Genomic DNA, 19,953 nt, shown 5'->3' on the forward strand with positions numbered 1-19,953 from the left:
CCACAGCTGTTTATTCCCTGCTTGGACTCAGCTGTGCCTTTTAACAGCTGCCTAATCACTTGGCAAGGGGAGCAACAGGGTCCCCAGTAAGCTTCGTTCATTTGTGGGACCATCAGATAGGGTGCCCATCTCTCTGGCCTGAGGAAAGCCTTGGCCATAGCCATCATGTGGCTTACGGATTTCAGTGGAGGCATTAGCTGGATTTCCGGAAGTCCCAAATTTGAGGAGATTCTGAATGCATTAGCTGACTTCTTGAGAAATGCAGGCAGTAGGATTTAAGACATTTGCTATCTCATCAGAAAAGTGAGTTTCTCTTAGGCAGAGTAGAGAGGGAAGTGGCAAAGGGAATTCTTCCCAGTGTTCAGAGGGAGTAGAGGTTCCTAATTTATGAGCCTGTAGAGACACCAGGAGAGAGAATGGGGGATGTGTCCTAGACCAGCAGTTCTCAGACCCAATAGCATAGTGAATCCACAGGGAGCTTCTCTAAAACCCAGCTGCTTGACAACTCCAGAAGATTCCAAATCAGTGAGCATGGGGTGGGGCCAGCACATCTTTGGTTTTAAAGTTCCCTTGGTAGTTCCACTGTGTTAGAAGGAACAAGAGTGGGTGAGGAGCTTAAAGGGGATAGATGGGAGTGCATACAGTATGGCCCCATAGAGAAGAGTGCCCATGAGGTCAGAAAATGTGCCATGCCCATCATCATCAAGCACCTAGGGGAGGTTCCAGCTCCACAAACTTTGGAGTGCTTCCCCTGGCAGCCATGCTTCGGAGTTTGGGACACAAGGTGGCAGAGAAGCATTTCCCAGAGAATTTTGTGCAGCTTTCCAGAGAAGCATCGTGAGTGAATGGCACTGTCCATAAATTACTTTGGGCCATGCTGCAAATTCTGTCCTTGTTCCTGCAGATTTTCCAGGCATATTAACATATTTTTAGTCTGAGAAGTCTCTTGTGAAGGAACTTTGTTCAAAGTCTAGGATGGCTGAAACATATTTTGGCCACAGAAACTTAAAACCTACTGACAGCCCTTGCAATTCTCTGGGGACATGCATGCTCTTGGCTGGGCTGACCTCCAGGATCTGGGCATGTTGCAGCCACAGCACCTCCAGCACCACTCCCACCCCATCCTCATTGTTTCCTAGAAAAATTACACACACACATGACCCAGGACGCCGTGTTCACTCTGCAGATGTTTGTTGAATGAACTAACAGATGTGAGAAGAGCTCAGATGATTCATTCAGCACAGGCTTCTGTCCAGGACCCAAACAAAGCTGTCAGCCCTATCCTGAAAGAGAGACTGCCCTCACCTGAACTCCTCACAGATGATGTGATAGTCTGCTGATGGGTTGCTAGGATGAAGATTAATCAAATAACCCGCGTGAGAAACTTGGACTGACCCAGCACATAGTTCATACTTAGAACAGGTGTAAGGAGTTATTTTCATTGCTAATACTATTATGTCCAGCCATGAGTGCTAGCTAAGTCTGGTCTCACTGGAGAGTGTGTTTCAAGAGCACCCCTCCTTGGGCCCCAGGATGGCTATCGCTGTGTGTAGCTGGTGCTCACAGGTCTCATACTGGCTGGCTTGGCTCTGAACTTTGGCAGTGGGAGAGCTGCACCCTGTGGCTCTGGTTAGAGGGAATAGGTAGCCCCACAAGGAATGCCAATTGCTCCAGGTGGAATCCAGACATCCCTGTATGTAGAATATTGCTTCAGCATCTCCTTTTGGCCTAGAGGGTGGATTACTGACCACTGAGAGTGGAGCAAGAGCAGCATCTGCCCTACCCAGCAGGTGCACTGACTATAATAATATAAGCAGTATTGACCAAGGGGTCCTGCATGCCAGGCACGGTCTCCTTTAAATCCCAGAGGCCCTATGGGAACAAACCATTGGCTTTCCCATTTGACAGGGAGGGAAATGAGATTCCAGAGAGTAAGTTGTCCAAGATCTCACTACTGTTTAGGGGCAGAGTGGAGATTTGACCCTAAAATTCTTGCTCCTTAGGCCACATCAGAGCAGCCTAATGCTCAGACAGGCAGAGGCCACTGGACTCAGGCTGAGTGGAGGAAGCTTTGTAGCCAGAGTCAGCAGCACTGATGGACTTTGATGCTAAGGAAGATGGCAAGTCATCTTGCCCGCACAGTCCCGCCACCCGAGTCAGGATCAGATATCTGAGCGGCAGCATCTGTAATGCAATATCCTGTTTGCCGTCAGGCTTCTGTGTCCACTGGGCCTTTGTGATAGAGATCTGCTTGAGTGAGAGGAAGAGGATGGGGAGAGTGGTCCGTGCATTGCATTTTCATATCCAGGACATGAGCCCATGAGGCAGTCTGGACCAAAACAGGATGGCGTGAGGGTGCAGGAGTGGAGCTGGGCACACCAGCTCCCCTTACCCCTCCTCAGGATGTGAGATCCCTCTGCACAGAGCTCAGGTTGGAGACCACAGAGGGAAGGTTCTGGGCTCTGGAACAGTATGTTCCCTTAAGGTTGTGAGGGCCGAGATGAATTCCTGAGGGGCTGCCGTGTGGAGATTGGGGTAGAGTGAGAAAGTTAGAGAAGCCCTCATGAAGTCCACAGCAGGTAGTCATCTTGATAGGGAAGGACCCTCTTTACTGAGTGTGTTCTGCAGCTGCTGGAGAATGGTGGATCCTCATGAGGCTTGGGAGGGAATCCTGCACTGAGCAGATTTGGCTTGACAACTCCTGAAGTCCTTTACAACTTCTGAGATTCAAGGTCCTGGAATTGTATGAAGGGGTTTAGATGTGGAATGTTGGCCCCAGATCACTCAGACCCTGTGGCTCCAAGGACCCTGCCAAGAAGCCCCACATACCGTGTGGACTCCAAATTGCATTTGGTAAAAAGCATATATTAAGGCCAGTGACTGAGGCCATGAAGTTAGGAAGTCAGGCCAGGGAATGGGACTGGCAGTGGCTGAGAGAGCTCTACCTTATACTCACAAATCCCCACACAAGAGTCAGGAGATGGACTGCCTCAAGCTTAGGGCAAGGGTGCATACTCAGGTGACAACATATAGGTTGTGAGACGCCCTCCACTCAGGCTTCTCACAGTGGAATTCAATCCCACCATTTCACCCTGATGCCCACATGTTTTGGTGAGGATTGCAGGGGGGTGTTAGCAGCTGAGAAGGGAGAAATCAGATGGATTTTTCTATCAGTGAAGTACTAGCTGCTGTAACGTACAAATACATGTATTTGGGCTCAGTTATGATAAAAATTTACTTCTATTTGGGAACCTAAAGCGGATATTACTGACCAGCCTGTGGCTGTCCTCTAAGTGTGACTCAAGGGCCCACACTCCTTCCATCTTGTGGCTCAGCACATGCCCTCCAAGATGGCCATGCCCATCAAGGTGAAAGGATTTGTGGGCAACATGATGGGAGATTTCCTTGTCCTGGCCTGGAATTGTGCATAGGTTTCCACTCATTCCATTGCCTGGCATTGGATTACTTGGTCACAGCCATCTGTGAGGGAGATGGGGAAATGTGCTCCAGCAGCAGATTCAGAAAGAGGAGGGGTGGGAAAGCAGGTCCGGCAAGCAGTGAGTGCATCCCTGCTGCACATCACAGTCTCCACTCTCTTTCTGAGAGCCTCCTTTATCTATCTGGAAGCTATTTACTGAGGGTGAACTCTAGTACAGATGGGCACCAAGCCATACACGAGGCAGACCTGAGGGTTTCTGTAAGGAGCTGAAGAGGGAGGAAAATCCAAAAATAAGTAAGCCAGCAAATAAGTAGGATAATTGCAAATTGTGATGCCGGTGTTTTCCAAGAACCCTCAGAAGGCCTGTGTAGCTCATGCACTGTGCACAGGCATGAGGGAGACAACAGATGCACCTGGAGGGGTGAGCGGAAGCAGACTGAGGCCATGGGCAGGAGTATGGATTTTATTCTTGTGAGTTCTTGGTAGCTTCCACCTGAGAACAATGAAGGATTCAGGTTTTACTAGACATCTTGGATCTCTCCTCCATGTCCAGATGACTATGAACATTTTATAAATCTTATAGAGCAGCTATGGGAAAGGTGAAAAGCATTCTAGGTCAAAGAAAGTAGGGTTGGCTCTGCTTAATTGGTCCAGATGTACGCTGGCACTTGCTCTGTGAGGAAGGGGAGGGGGGAAAATGTCTCCTAATCCCAGAGCCATGATCCCAGATGCCTCGTACCTATGGGAAAGGTCAGTGTCCTCCCCCAGTTTTGGTTAAAGCCACCCCAACATATGGATCCTTGTCAGCATTCTAGAACCACCCTCGATGAGTCTGCCATCTCTGGGTGATTCAGAATCAGACAATCCTAGGAGTGAAAGAAATGTTACATATCATCCATCCTCACCTGTGCCCGCCCCCTGAAGCTTGAATTCCCTCTACAGCATCACCCAAAGTGGTCATCCAGCCCAAATTGGAATACCTCCAATGACAAGGGGTTCATACCTCCCAGTGCTGGCCATTCCACCTTCTGCCAGTGCTATTGAACATTCTTTGTCTCATTCAAATATGCCTCCTGGTGACGGCCTCCTGTTGGCTCTCCTTCTGGTTCTGAACCTTGATGTTCAGGCTGTCTTCTTTAGGATAGTTACACTTTGTCAGTATCCAGGGAGTGGTAAGCTGGGTGCAGTAGTGGGACAGTGGGCATGACCTGGGACCATCTAGACAAAGTGGGGCATGTGGTCAGCCCACGAATTTATTTCTGAAAATGTGCCACCAACCACCAAATGTGCCATGCCTGTGACTGCAGCTTAGGGGCTTGGTGTTCAGGAGAGTGAGACCCTTGCCCGGCACCCACTTCCCTCTGACGACCTGAGGGTGCTTTACCCCACCAGGGAAGCTTATTTCAGCCTTGGTAGGTTAAAGGATGTCAAGTAGGTCTCGGCAGCCTGGCCATCTGTTAAAGAAGGTCTTCTCTTTTCTCCCAGGGACTTTGTGAAGGCCTTTATCCAGTTTAAGAAGCCTATCGTGGTTGCGATCAATGGGCCTGCCCTGGGCCTGGGTGCCTCCATCTTGCCCCTCTGCGACATCGTGTGGGCCAGCGAGAAGGCCTGGTTTCAGACCCCCTATGCCACCATCCGCCTCACGCCCGCTGGCTGCTCCTCGTACACCTTCCCCCAGATCCTGGGCGTCGCACTGGTAAGCTCCCTTGTTCCTCGGGCAGGATCTCTCTCTGTGATAAGTGGCTTTGGGTCCCAACAAGACCCCTTCTCTGTCCTGGATTTAGGCTATGGCCCTTCATGTGAATAAGAAATCCAGAAGTGCACCTGCCCTGTGTAATGTGCTGAGTGCCTCTGCTTCCTCTGCTTCCCCAGAGTTGCTGGGACGAGGTCAGGCTGATCTCAGAGCCTTTGAGTACTGGTGCCAGATGCCAGCAGCAGGTGTAGCCAAGGGCTGAGGGGACAATGAAGACGTTCACTTATCAAACATATACTTTTTTCACCTAACTTAATTCAGTTAGTTCATTTACCTAGGCACTTAACTAGTTAAAGCACATAGAATTTTAAGCTAAGTTCAGTTTGCTTATCTAAGCATTTTGCCTACCCTAGCTCATTTATTCTTCACAACAACCTGAGAAGACCATGTATTAGAATGGACTATGCTGTTAACAGTCGCACAATCCTAGGGTACAAACAACAAGCATTTCTTTCTGGTTCTTGCCGCAGTCCAATGCAGATGTAGTAGCCATCCACACTGACCGGGGGCCCAGGTGTCTTCCATCTGGTAGACCCACTTTTGCTTCAGACCAGTGGATGCAAAGAGAGAGAGCTTGGAGGTTTTTATGGGCCAGGTCTGCAAAGAGGCATCTCACCTCTGCTCACATTTCACAGACCCGGATTCCAAGGTGTGGCCACACCCACCTACAGGGAGGCTGGGAAATGTAGTCTTGCTGTGTGTCCTAAAAGCAGGAAGGGATTTTGGTGTTCACAGGCAGTTCCCACCTGGAGTACCCACATGTTATGGTTTCCATTGCATAGATGGCAAGCCAGATTGGAGAAGTTAAGGAACTTTCCATGTTGTATGTCAGTAAGTAAGTGGTCAGAGTGGTGTTAGAGTGAATGGCTGCAGTCAGATTCTGTGCCAGCTACCAGAAGTGAGTGTGGTCAGGGGCCAGTTATAATAACACTTGGAAAGCACGCAGCGAGGCCAGCACTTGAGAGCCGTTGACTCAGTGCATCCTCCTATAGCCCCCTAAGGTATAACAGTTGTCATCCCCACGTGACAGATTGGAGACTGAAGCTCGGAGAGGGTGAGTTGTCCAGAGTCACACAGTGGGAGTGGTAGTCATGGGATGTGAACACAGACTATCTGGTCTCAGAGTCTGTGCTCTTAACTGGTTTGTCATAAGTAGGACCCACATCCAAAGAGTAAATCTGAAATTGGGGGGATGTCTGCAAGACAGTATTGTCTGAACTCAGCTTGCATCTCCTGTAATAGCTTGTCTCTCTAAGAAGGGCAATAAGCAGATCCGGTGCCTCCTCTAGACCGGTTCTAGAAAGTCCCCGCACCCACATGTGTAGGTCCTCTGTCTAATATTGAAGAAAAATTCTGCCATATTCCATTGCAAGGGACACCAGTGACCTCCTTTTTGTTGAACCCAGTGGGTCTGTGGTCAGCTCTGATGTTGTTTGCTCACTGCTGTGACAGATGCTCCTGGAAACTCTTGCCTCCATCCTCTCCATTCGTGACTTCTCCTTGGCCCTCCAGGAATTTATCTGCTAGTCTCTCACAAAGCCTTTGATGGGTCTTCTGGTTCGAGTTGGAGCTCTTAGGCAAAGCTCAGAGCATTTTAATGACCCAGACCTTGTTCCTTTTCCTGTTTGGTCTCTGGCCTTGACATTCACATCTCACAACTCCACAAGGTAACTCCCAAGTGACTCCACAGGCCTGTGGGCTCAGCACACTTATCACCTGCTTTCCTCACCCAGCAGACTGAGTCCAGTGCCTCTTCCATCCTTAGGATTCCTGAGATCCAATCTCTCCCCACCCCTGGCTGAGGGCCTAGGGTGAAACTCTCAGGAGGCCAGCTGCAGCTGGGACTTAGTGGATCCTCCCTAAAGTGTTGCTGGTACTGAGATTCTGCACAGGGTTGCCCAATCATTTTGATGCTCCCTGCTATCTCTTTGATATTTCCATTCTGAAAAATGTGTCCACTGTGTTGCATTACACACCAAAACTACGTGGGCACTCTGATAACGAAGGACTGAGTGGGTTGTCCCAGGAAGATTCTCTAAGCTTGCACTGATCATCCCTGTGTGCCGGCCACGTTACTGGTCACTTTCCACATGATGGTCTCATTTACTCTTCTGAGCACCTGCAAAGGTAGGTCCTGTTGCCTTACATTTTATAGAGTTTATAGAGAGTCGAAGTGTAATTATGAAACTGTTTTGTTGTCACACAAACGACACTGTTGCAGCCCACAAACTTAAGTGAGCTTCCAGTAGACACCTGGCATTGCCTTATCTGCTTAGAAGTACAAAGATGAATAACATGGAGGCTGCACCCTTGGTAATCCCACCTGTGGGTGCTAATGCGTGACTGGTGTGGTGTTTCCCTGCTCTTTTGTTACCTCATTGGATCCTCACAGGTGGTAATTGGTACCCACTTTAGAAATGAATAAACAGAGAGGCAAAGAGATTTGCATAGGGTCACAGGGCAAAGCAGAAGGCAGAGCAGGGGTGTCTGATCCTGCAGCCTGTGCTTTCCACTGCTCTGGTCCTGTAAACTGTGGCCTTCTTACCTGGGGAGTGGGGTGGGAACCCCGCAAGTGGCCATTACTGCTGGACTGTGATAAGGTTCACGGGTGCTTAGAGAAAGAAAGCTCCTGGGCAGGGCCACCTCCCAAGTGAGTCTCGAAGGATTGCAAGCCCTGTTCTGCCCCTTCCGTGTGGGCTTGTCACTCTTTGATGGTAGCACAAAACAGGAAGGGCAAGTACGAGATTAGCAGGGACCCCTAGCAGCCCCACGCCCACTGGCACCACCTAGTCTGTGCAGCAGGGCCATCAGGTGGGATCAGTGAGGCCTTTCAGATTCAGAAACTTGGTCCTGGAGCTGCTAGAGGCTGCTCACAGTCCAGTGGCAGAAAAATGAGGCAGGCAGGGAGCCCAGGAAGCAAACACTTTCCCTTTTGATCTCGGCCACTGCGCTCTGCCCAGACTCGGTGCCACTCCTGTTCCTCCCTGTCCTTTGTGGTTGCAGAAATGTGAACATTGTACAGTGTTATCTCTTTCTTTCTCTCTTTATTTCAACCATTTCTGAAACTCCAAGAATGTTGCTGACGGGGATGTGTTCTTGCCGACTGTGTCCTCTTTGGCTCCTTCCGTTGTGTTCCTTCCTTTCATTTCTCCTTCTGGAGACAGAGGTGTTTCTGAATAAGTATAATGACATAGATTTGTCTTCAAACATCCAACCAAATGCATGCTGTAGGCTCATTATCAACCTGATAAATTTCTCTACTCTGGCGTGAAAGATTGTCCTTTGGGTCATCATGACCCATCAGTGACAACCAGAACAAAGGGGAAAACGCATGCATAGATCCAGCAGCCTGGAGAGCCTGGCATTTCAACATCGATCCAAGAGAGGCTCAGCATATAGGGGCAGGCAGATGGATGGCATGTCAGGGCAGGGATTGTCTGCTGCGTGAAGGAGGTGGGGATTTATCCTGAAGGAGGTAGGTACCCCGTCACATGGTGGTAACCATCATACCCTAATTATCAGCAGGAGAGTCACTTGGTAAGTTTTAGTGGTGACTGCACCGTGCTATCTGTGCCTAGGACCTTATCCATCAGGCTCCTCCCAGAAGGAGCATGACAGCTCTGAACTACAAAGCAAAAGGAAATTCTTGGGGGAGTAGGGTTTGGAGGAAACCACAGAAGACAGGGAGGGGAGGGCCAGGTAGGGAGGGTGCTTTTTGCCCTTCACAACTGGGCAGAGGTATGCGCAGCCCCAGGCCACCAGGAGAGCTGTGCCTCTCTGCATTAGTATTAGGGTATTATTTAGAACCTTTCTGGCTGCCAGTGCTGGAGACACTTTAACTGGCTTAAAGCGGGAAGAAAAGAATGCACTGATTGCCCTAACTTGCATACCTGGGAGCAGAGCCTTCTTTGGGGATGCTGGGATCCAGGAATCTTAGCTTAGGACTCTCATTCTCCATCCCTCCTTTCTTTGTGAACCCCCCTCTCCAAAGAGTGGGGACACAGCAGTGGTTGCCATGGGCTCCATGACTTTAGCATGCAACCAAGGAGGGAGAAAGATCTTCCCCATCACTTCTAGCTTAGAAACCTCACGGAGAGCTTTATTATCTAGGGCATATATCTGTGCCTCCCTGGACCAGTCATCACGGCTGTGCTTTCAGCACTGAACTGTACCCAGCCTAAGGCGCATGCCCACTCCTGTGGATCTGCTGCCACATGTAAAGAGGGGTGGGGGCAGATGGACCCACAGTAGGAACACAGCTTCTTTGGGAATTGAAGGAAAGCTGTGGATGCTCTGCTCAGAGAGATGCACACAGAACAGGTGTTTGCAGTAGTTCCCAAAGCTTATCTGACCGCCAGTCGATAACTGTGCCTTAGAGAGCCAGACCCATGGTTCACGTCAAGTCCAGGCCCCGCTAAACGATGTGAAAGGCACCCTGGGCTCTCAGCCTTCCCCTGCCTTTGCTTTTTTCAGGCCAACGAGATGCTCTTCTGTGGGCGGAAGCTCACTGCCCAGGAGGCGTGCAGCAGGGGACTTGTGTCCCAGGTCTTCTGGCCAACCACGTTCAGCCAGGAGGTCATGTTGCGGGTCAAGGAGATGGCCTCCTGCAGCGCGGTGGTGAGTTCCTGTGTCTTTGTGTGCTCGTCCTTGGGACAGACCCATTTTACAGATGACGGTAATGAGGCTGAAAGGGACTAGCTGACTTGCCAAAGGTCATGGAGGGTGTGTGTGTAAAACCATAAATGCCTCCTCTCCGTGTGCAGAGCATAGACCCTGAGACGGACAGTTGGCATGCTTAGATATTCCCCGTTATGTCCCGTCTGGAAACTTCACAGAAGAGACTAATACTCTGGGGGTAGAGCGCATTGCCTTAAAAGAAAGTTCCAGACACACACAGAAGCACAAAACATCTGTAGTTTTCAAAGAATATGAGAAACAAAGGCACATAAGGACAAAGGGTGTTAAACTGTTCTAGAGATGAGAGAAACCAGTACACGCCATCCTTGTATTTCATTTCTTCTACCCACTGAGTGTGTGGCACACTTGAACATCGCCGTTGGACTCTGAAGACACATTGAAAAATAGATAAATAAATAACACCTCTGCAGAGCCGCCGGATTTTAATTAAGTGTCGATTTATCTCAGAAAAATCACTCTGAGTGAGGTATGGAAATATCCTGTTGAGAAGTGGAGCAGAGGCCACTCCTGGAGCCACAGGGCCAGTCTAGGAAATGAGGAAGGTGGTTTGGGAGAATAGGGCCCTGGGTGCTGCGGCTCTGTCTGCTTTGGGGTCAAGGAGGTGCTGTGCCGGACTCACGGGGTCAGACCCTTGAGTGTCCCTTCCTTCTCTCTTCTGCGCTGAACCCTCACCCCCGCCCCCACCCCCAGCCGCCATGCCTCTCCTCCCTGCCCCCTCCACCCTCACCCCCAGGCCGCCGTGCCTCTCCCCACTGACCCCCCACCCCAGGCCGCATGCCTCTCCCCCTTGCCACCCCCACCCCCGGCTGCCATGCCTCTTTCCATTTGCCTCATCAGCCTTGATTGCAGACCTACTGTGTGTAAGCTCACCTCCCCAGAAGCCTGACAGTGCCAGTGATGGTGACAGAGTGGCGATGGTCCTGCATCATTGGTGAACTCCTGTTATGAGCCATGCACTCTGCTAATCCCTTTATGTGATTCTCTTTTAATCTTCCTGATAACTGTTGTGACCCACTCATCCCACTTTGCTTGGGACTCTCCTGGTTTTAGCACTGAAAATCCCACATCTCAGGAATCCCTTTGGTCTTGAGCAAACAGGGATGTTTGATGACTCTAGGATCAGCAGCACTGACAAGCATGTAGACATTCTAAGCAGAGGAAGCAGTGTGAGTGAGGACACAGGAGTCCGAAAACCCCTGCGGAGTTTAGACAGAGACTCATGGTGGTGGAAGCAGGTTCACAGGCTACTCGAGAGACATGAAAGTTGAGAAGAAAGGTAGGAGAGAGGCCTCAAAGCTACATGGAAGAGTCTGGTCTTTGGGCAACGGAGGTACTCAGGTGGATGAGCTGTTGAAGAAATACTACAAGGAAATCTCTCCTGTCAGCAGTTGTGAATTCAAGAGCTTTGGGGTGAGGCTTGAGAAAAGACTCTGCTCTGCAACCTGGGAGATGGGGTTCTTCAGGGGAATTCCTGTGAGGCAAGAGGTGGCCTTGGTCCACCAGCTGTTCTCACTCCCCTTAGCCTCCAATCCGGGCCAAGTAGGAAGATCCCATCCTCATTCCAGCCTGCTTCAGCTAGGGAGCCTTGGTCCTGCTTTTTCTTTTAAAGCACTTGGGGAAAATGTGAAGTGAAACTTTGACATCAGCAGATTAGAGGGAGGCACAAGGAAGGGTGCTCAGGTGCCTCACTGCCCCACAGTGCCTGTGCCAGAGCAAGGCAGCCGTGTGGCCTGTCCCCAGTTGGCCAGACGTCTGCAGGCCACATGCGCCAGGCAACCCAGGCACCTTTACTCCACTGAGCTCACGTCCTTCATCCTAATGTGGAGATAAAAATACTACCTATTTATGGAGTTAACATGAGAATGAAATGAAAGAACTCGGGGAAAGTACTTCTCATATATATTTCTAATAGCATTGCTGTTATTACTGCGATTAGTACGATCGCTATTACTCATTACTGTGATGATTTTTACTGCCATTGGTGCCGTGTTACTGCCGTAGTACTACAGTATCATGACCGCCGCCACCATCCTCACTAGGCCATTACTAACATTCCACTGTTATTGCTATGATGATACTGTAGCATTATTACTATTGTCATCACTGTTATTGCACATCACTACCATTATTGCAATTATCATTACTCATTACTACAACAATCGCTCGTATTCTTGCTGCTGCTCTTGCTACTAAGCCTAAGCTAGAGGTACTGCTGGCGGGGTGAGTCCTGTGGCTATTTGGACAGCCGTCAGTTCCTTATCTTACTCTGTAATGCCAACTATCCTTCAGTTAGGCATCATTGTCACTGTTGTGCAGCTAATCACGGTGAAGCATGGGAGGTGAAAGCAGTTGCCCAAACTTTTTCGTGACACCCGTACAAAGGGCGCAACACCTTGGCACGCCTGGAACCCATTCCTGGCGCTGCTAGGGACACAGGCCTGGGAAGTTCTGGCCGAAGGAGGCAGTCTTCTCTGGCTTTGGACATTAGAAGGTTAACTGATGCCTCATAGGCCGAGTATGTTCCTCTGGAGCAGATACCCTGGTGCCAGCTAATGAAGCTTATGCGTTTCCCTTCAGGTGTTGGAGGAGTCGAAATGCCTTGTTCGGAGCTTCCTAAAGTCTGTGCTTGAAGATGTGAACGAGAAAGAATGCCTCATGCTCAAGCAGCTCTGGAGCTCCTCCAAGGGCCTGGATTCCCTGTTCAGCTACCTGCAGGACAAAATTTACGAAGTCTGAAGAGCCCCAGCCCACCTGCTCCAGAGTTTGAGGGCACCTGACTTCCAGCTTTGCCCTGTGCTTCACACATCAGAGCACGGTGTGCGCCGGCTAAGGAGTTTTGTCAAGGTGTCTCTCTTGTGTCCATTTCCTCCTGTCCTTTGGTTGCTCTGCATTGGTTTGATTTTGTATAACAGATGGGAAACGCAGCATACTCGGTCTCCCCGCTACCCCTCACCCCTGCCCCTCCACTGGCCAGAGAGCTATTGAGGGCTATATCTTCCCAGGCCTCTGCCAGGTACCATCATTTTCTCCCCACTTGCTGAAATGCACCATCCCGGTCCAGGAAGGGGAAGACTAATTCTCCCCATCCTTCTGACTCAGGCTGTGTCTACACAGTGCCTCTGCTTTGGAGACTTGGCTGTATGGCTCTCTTTGGTTAGGTGCGGATCTGGTGACAGGGGACGGTCAATCTTAGGCAATTTCCAGACCGATGAGCAAAATGGTTGTGTAGAGCCAGCCTCAGTCTTCTCTCTGATGCAAATCTGTGTGACTTTTAGGGCTTGGTCTTAAAACCCAATTGAGTGATTTGCAAACCCAGATATTGTACGTTTAGGAATGTTTTGTTAAATATATATTTTTAAAACAATGTAAGTGGAAATTCTGATAATTTATGTGTATTATATGTAAAGCTAGTTTTACAAAAACATGAACTACTAGGAAATTTTTTCTTTAATCAAACTTATTTAATTTATTTATTTTTGTTTATATATTATGATATCTGTCGTTGTCGCAGATATTATTTTCATACTGCCCTGGACCAAATCCCATACAAGGTTCATGCCGTTTGGTGCATTCTAGCAATGAACCACGCAGAAATAAAAGTCAGAGAGATGTAAATGGAAGGATCCCCATGGATAAAAGGAATAGCTCTGCACCAGATCCTCTTCGGTAAAACAGTTTTCAGCTCTAATAATTGAATACCTGTTCTTAGGAGAAATTATGGGAGTGTTTTCTCTTCACTCTGCTGCCTTGAAGGAGATAAAAGGGCTTCTAGCCTGAATGATACTGAGACATACCCAGCCCCTAATTTGTGATGTCAGGAAGAGCTAATAGGCCCTGCCTAGCCATTGCATGTTGTCTACAGTGAGCCTTTTTTCTCTAGGGCAAATGACTGAACTTGGATTTCAGAGTCCCATTTCTTCCGTGTGGACAGCATTAACTAACTGGTTTTGGCCTTCCAGGGGAAGTGGGGGAAGAGCTCCCGCTCTGTTGAGCTGTCGGTAGGTCTGAATCATTTTGTGTCTAGAAGCCCAAATGATCTATCTTTTTTCTAGTTGTTTACTTACATCAGGGAGAAATAACCAGGGATGAGGTCTCCTGTCCCAGGATGGGGACCCCAACATCTGAATTTCGACCATCATCCCAAAGTCCGTGGATCAGCTAGCTGCAGAGAAGGGGCAGGGGTTGGTTTGGGTTTGGGTTTGGGTTGGTGAGAGAGGTAGATCTCAAGTTTGGAGCAGAGAAATGACGTGTTCTACACAAGACTTGACTGCTCTGTGGGTCAGTCAGATTCTCAGAGTGGGGGAGTTTCCATGTCCATCACGCCCCCTGAGTATTCTCAGAGTCCCCTTGCCTCCCTCATCTTTTCTTTTTGTCTGTGGTCAGCAGCCTGCCTTGGCCCTTGCTGGAGATAGTGAGTGGAGCAGTGAGCTCTGTGCACGGTGCAGGGAGGAGAGGCAGGCTGAGAACATGGAGGCCTGTTGCTATAGTTTTCTGTCTCCCTTGTGTCTTAAGAACAGGTTGAGTGTCTACACTGTGGCCAGAGATATCTTCCTGTGAAGTTCATCTGGACACCATCCCTAAGATGGCCTTGGCTCCCTCCTTACGAGTTTTCCCATGATCTTAGGAGGGATCTCACCTTCTCCCTTCTTCTTGAGTCTATGTCATCTTGGCCCTGGAGCTGGCAGGGGACAGCCACCTTGGTTGAATCCAGCCAGAGAAAGATAGAATTCAAGTCCAGGGTCCTCTGCTCAGTCCATGTGGGATCCTGCGGGAACTGAAGCTCTAGGTCGTTGGGGATTACTGTAGGGAAACACTCGGCTTTTGCCCAGATGCCTGCAGTCCCATTTCCACTTGAGTTTTGTCTCTTCCTTTGAGAAAGTAGATATAGGCTTTCCCGGAGCCCTGGACAGACCGTATTCTTGTGTGTGGTAGCAGATAATCTCTTCACCACTGCTAAGTCCTCTAAAGATAGAGCCCCGTGCCTTCTGTGTACTTTCTGGGGCAGACAGGTTTCCCATCTACTTATCTATAGAAGCCATTGGGGAGGGCAAAGGATGTTTGGAAGTTCAATGTCTATCTCTCTGTTCTCTGCTGAAAGGGCCTAAAATGTTTTAGCTTTGGATCACAGGTCCAAACTTCTAAATGTTGGAAGGATCTCTGATGATAGGGTAAGAACGTGAAACCATTACTAGGGTGGAATTCCTGCTGTTAATTTGTAGGTTCTGGGTATAACAGGAAGTGTTTTAAAAGATGGTCGTGTTTTGGTTGTTTCTATCCAGTCCACTCAAGGAGGATGTTCCACAAATGGGACGAAGTCAGTTAAATCTGCTTGCTGCAGGGTAGACTGCACTGCTGAGTTCTCCACTTTCTGGATAGTTGTTTTGACAATATGGTGATGAAGTCCAGGGAACTTCTAGCAAAGTGACCTGAGATGGAACATGCCAGAACTATGGATGTATCAGGGTTTATCCTCCAAGCTTTCTTAAGACAGGGGGCTCAGGTTTTCACTTTTATCTTTGGTCATAACACCTTCTCTCTACCCGTTGGATCCTTTCTCCGCTCTCTTTACCCTGCTTTCCCTCAAGCCCACCCTATGTCTGTCCCAGAGCCTAAGCAGGTCTTTGAGCAACTGCCCGATCCTGACAGTCCACACCCAGACTTAACCTTGGGATTGGAAGAACCACTGTGGGTGGGAAGTGAGGGTACTACTTCAGTCAAGGAAACTTGTAGGTTACCCACCCTTTGCCATGCTGTGACCCATGCTTTAGAATTCCCCTTCCTCCTCCGCTCCAGCCCCAGACGATTAGCACACAGCATCTTTTAAGTGGAGCCACTGGAGTTAGCAGTCCTGTTCCAAGAGGGCTTTGTGCAGACTTTGCCAAGGTGGTCAGAGCTCCTCACCATTCGGAAACCACACATTAACGCTGATGTACCCATGTGTCCCTTCCTGCTTTTAAATAATAATTTCTGTAGGCAGAAACCATCAAGCTTACCCTCTAAGAATGGAATTGGGTAACTGAGAAAGAAGGTGGTAGAGAATTGATTTAAAATGTTAGACTTGTTCAGTATAGATTAAACTAGGAAATGTTCTCTCTGAAGCATAACAATATGTTTCTTCCGTATGAAGTTTAGTATTGAGGATGAAAAATAATGATCAAAATGGACTGATCAATACAACTGTAGCTCCAAATATCCACAAAAAAAAAAAAAGCCTTGACTGAACACTGAACTGCATTTCCCATTAATTGTTGGTTTAAAAGATTTTGTAAACTTTTTTTAATTTGAAACTGAGTCACATTCATGCAATTTTCCAATCTAGTTTCTGTGGAAATTTTTTTAAGAGAAACAGAAACATCTTCAAATCTTCCTAAGTGAATATTTAAAATGCAGAATTGCTTCTCTTCTGTGTTTCTGTATTCAGACACTTAGATCTGTTGTACATATTAGTTTAGACACTCTCACTAATATACACAGTATTTAAGACTCTAAATGAGATTTCTTAAGTATTTTATTTTATTCTCTGTAAATGGTTTTGTATAATCTTTAAAAATCTACACTTTGCCTTTGTAGATATTTAAGGGAAACCATTTGGGGGTTGTCTTGCATGTATATTTTTGTTGTAGATAAGTGTTGCTCAGTTATTTCTGCAAATTTTGGTTGAAATGCTTACAGACTTTAATACAGTATATATTTTCAGAATATAAACTTTTATATTTCTGTGGTAAGTTAGGATATGCGTTTTAGGCAATCTTTTCCATTAACATCACTTGTTCTTTCAAAAAATAGCATACTGGTTTGGTGCCAATGGTTTTATTTTATTTTTTCATTAGAATCTACTGCTCTTATATTGTTGGAGAGCAGGTTAATTTTCTTTTTCTCAGAGTAATTGAGTTTGAAGTATAATTTGAAAATGTATTGAATTTGTGGATAAGCCTTACCATTAGGATCAGTAAATTTTCCAACCTTTGCAACTACATATGTAGTTTAGGACCTCCCCATAAAGTCTCACTGTGTGGCAGTTGATGGAGTCTGTGAACAGAGCCTTAAGCTTGTTGCAAAAAAAAAAAAAAAAAAGAAAAAAAAAGAAAAAAAGGGTAATACGGGTTGTTGTTTCTTCCAAGCAATGTAAGCCATATTGATAGACTCAATGCAGTCTGTAAATCATGGCTAATCTGAAGAGTTTGGTTGAGCTGATGGCGGCAGGGGCCAGAGAGGCAGCTTGGTGATTGTCTTTGGCCATACGAATGGACCAAGGACAGTTTTTCCGGAGCCACCTTTGTACTATTCACATGGTTTAGACATGGTCACAGGGAGGGCTGCTGGTCCATCATTTGTTCTGTATAAATGGCATTTCCTGTTCCTGACCTTGGTGGTTGACCCCAGGTCCCTTTTGGATGACCTGGAACCATCCAGCCTGGCTGAGGTCAGCACTCCTTGAGAGGTGTTAACAAAGTTTACATGTGAGTCTTACTGTGTAGACAATCTGAAGTCAATTTCAGTTACGTAATCAGCATTCCCATGTGTCCTGAGTGTCTTATCAATGAACTATATGTGTTAAGCCATACTTAAACCTGAGTTTAGCAGGGCAAAGGCAAACTAGATGAAGAACATCACATTAGCTGAGTCCGTTCACCCAGGGCTGTTTTAGTGGAGTATAAGTCATGGAGCTCATTGGTGGTGCATCCACTGTGTCTGGGATTTAATAAAACTACCTAGAATTTGGACTTAAATTTTAAAAAATTGTGATTCTTTCCAGTTGGCCACACTTCCCTAGCTGCCAACTGATTCTCCTTACTAAGGCTATAAAGATGCCTGGAGATGAGGGCTATCATCTGGCCAACGTCAAGTTATCGAGTGCATCTCTAGTAAGTGTTCTACCAACAGGGTGGAGATTTGCCTCCAATGTTTGCAGTTTGTGAGGCAGTCCAAAGAACTGACATCTGACCCGAAGCCTCAGCTCAGGTGTCTATCTGGATTGACCATGCCTCACTGGCCCAGCACCTGACCTGATGCTGGAGCTGGCTCATTTAGGGGACTTCAGGAAGTCTGGGGGTGTAGAGTGATCCATCTGGTACTAAATTTGTCCCTGTGCCATTAGTCCCAGCTGGAAGTCATTTGCTGATGTCCACGTTGACAGGATTGTGAAAATATTGCCTTTCATAAAACCAAGGACCAAAGAATTCCATTATTCCAACAAAGCACGTGTTTCATAGACTGGGCACATCCAGACAGAGGTGTGCATGCTTTATGGCACAGAAAAGCTGCTCACTTCCACCAACCTGGCTGGCTGTGCAGAGGGATTTGTTTTCACCTTGAGAAGGCTCTGAAGATGAGTTTCTCAGATTGAAACTCGCTATCTCAGGTGGGTGTTTCTGCTGTGCAGTCCCAGCCTTTATCCATATCATAAAAGATGGAGGTCTGGCATTCTTCCAGGTGATCTGACCAGTGTAGACTGTTCCATCTGAGTAGGGACCCCAGTGTGATTTTTTTTTTTAAATGTGTCTACACTGAGCAGCATCCTGCAGTTGCTAAATTTCCACCTGCTTTTGTTTTTCATTGACCCATTCCAATTCCTGTTTGGCATGAGAAGAATTTCCGGCAATTCTCACACCAAGGGATGCTCCATTTTTCATTCATGATGAAGTCACCAATCCATTAACTGGTTGAGAATTGATTGATGCTGAAGAAGTGGTATTCTAGTGGTAAGGCTTATTACCAAACTTCTGATAATGAAGCAGGCTACCAAAAATTTATCCAGCCCACCCTAGGAGTGTTTGGATTTGATCGTGGGTGTTGCACACACACACCAAAATCCAAGGAGACCTTTGCAAATTAGGCTACTTGTTTTATTTTGCCAGGTTATCATGGGAGAGTCTTTAACTAGTTCTGAATATTTGTAAGTATGAGTACTTCATAGAATTATAAAGCAGGTACAGCTGACCCTTTCTCACCGCGTTGTAAATATTTCCCGAGACTGGGTGCAGTACTGAGGGATAATAATCTTCTGACTTATCAAATGCTGACTGTCTAGAGCAAATTGTACACTCTCTTTGTGAATGGTCCTGTAACGTGTATGAACACATTTCTGGGTGCCTTAGAAGTTGTATTTTTCATGTGTGCTAATATGCAGTATTTATACATTGTGAGAAGCTGCTTTGAATAAAAAGGTTGAAACTTCGTCTGCATTTGCTTGTGTCCACGAAACTCGCAAACCTGTGGTTTCTGAACAGAGAAGTTTCTGGGCCCCCAGGGGGTTGAAACACTGATGCTTGTAGCCATATCAGGGTTCCTGGCTTGAGGCTTCAGTGGTTCAGGCTGGTAGCCACTGGGCAGCAACAGTTTGACATCAGAGGACCGTAGAATGGGGCGGGGGGGACCCACAGATGATTTTTCAGGGGGGTGGATATGAGCATTCATCCCTTCCCTGGTATGTGTGGAAGGTTACTTACACAAGGTTGCCTCCTCACCAAACATGAACCCCCTCAGACCTTGATCTTGCGCAACCCCAGCTGACTAACCCCAATGTTTTTCACTGCAAAATGGTGTAAAATCCTTCCCCACACACACAGTCTTGTTGTTTCAGTCATCTCAACCTGGCTCTTAGGAGGGGTATGCTGGGGGGAGGGGTGGCAGCTGGCCTCCAAAGCCTGGCTCTGGTGACATCATGGGGTAGAAAGAGGTTTTTTGGGGGGGGGGGCGGTTCATGGCAACGGCCCTGTGAAAGGAATTTGCACAAGGTCAACGTCTAACTGTCCGTCCATCCAGCAGCAGTATTGAGACTCCTGTGTCAGGTCCTGCACAGAGACTAGATGGCAGAGATTCCTCAGACAGTCTCTGTCACAAAGGGGCTTGGGATCTAGGAATGTGGGAAAGGTGGGTGATCCTGCCGTGATTCTCAAGCTGTCCACAGCGCAGTCCCGGACAGAATGCCTTCCAGCCCGATTGTCAAGACCCTCAGGGTCAAGGACCTGGTGCACTGGTGATTGTTCATTTTCCCCCGGGTCACCTCTCCATCCTGGATCCCGTGGAGCCCAGGACCTTCCCTCTGCTGGCCTTCCCACCC

The 19,953-nt window shown here is 47.9% G+C and overlaps 1 protein-coding gene across 2 annotated transcripts in view; it reads left to right on the forward strand.

Annotated features, from left to right (window-relative positions):
* Positions 1 to 19,067, forward strand: part of CDYL2 (chromodomain Y like 2) — a 234,434-nt gene extending 215,367 nt beyond the window's left edge. For both annotated transcript variants that reach the window (XM_041771776.1, XM_041771777.1), the window contains exons 5-7: positions 4,925 to 5,135; positions 9,666 to 9,809; positions 12,468 to 19,067. In XM_041771776.1, coding sequence (XP_041627710.1) covers positions 4,925 to 5,135; positions 9,666 to 9,809; positions 12,468 to 12,626 — 514 coding nt within the window. In that variant the 3' untranslated portion in view covers positions 12,627 to 19,067. The remainder of the gene's footprint in view (positions 1 to 4,924; positions 5,136 to 9,665; positions 9,810 to 12,467) is intronic.
* The last annotated feature ends 886 nt before the right edge of the window (positions 19,068 to 19,953 follow it).

Source organism: Vulpes lagopus, chromosome 10 (assembly GCF_018345385.1).
Source record: "Vulpes lagopus strain Blue_001 chromosome 10, ASM1834538v1, whole genome shotgun sequence".
In the NCBI taxonomy this organism is placed as follows: Eukaryota; Metazoa; Chordata; class Mammalia; order Carnivora; family Canidae; genus Vulpes; species Vulpes lagopus.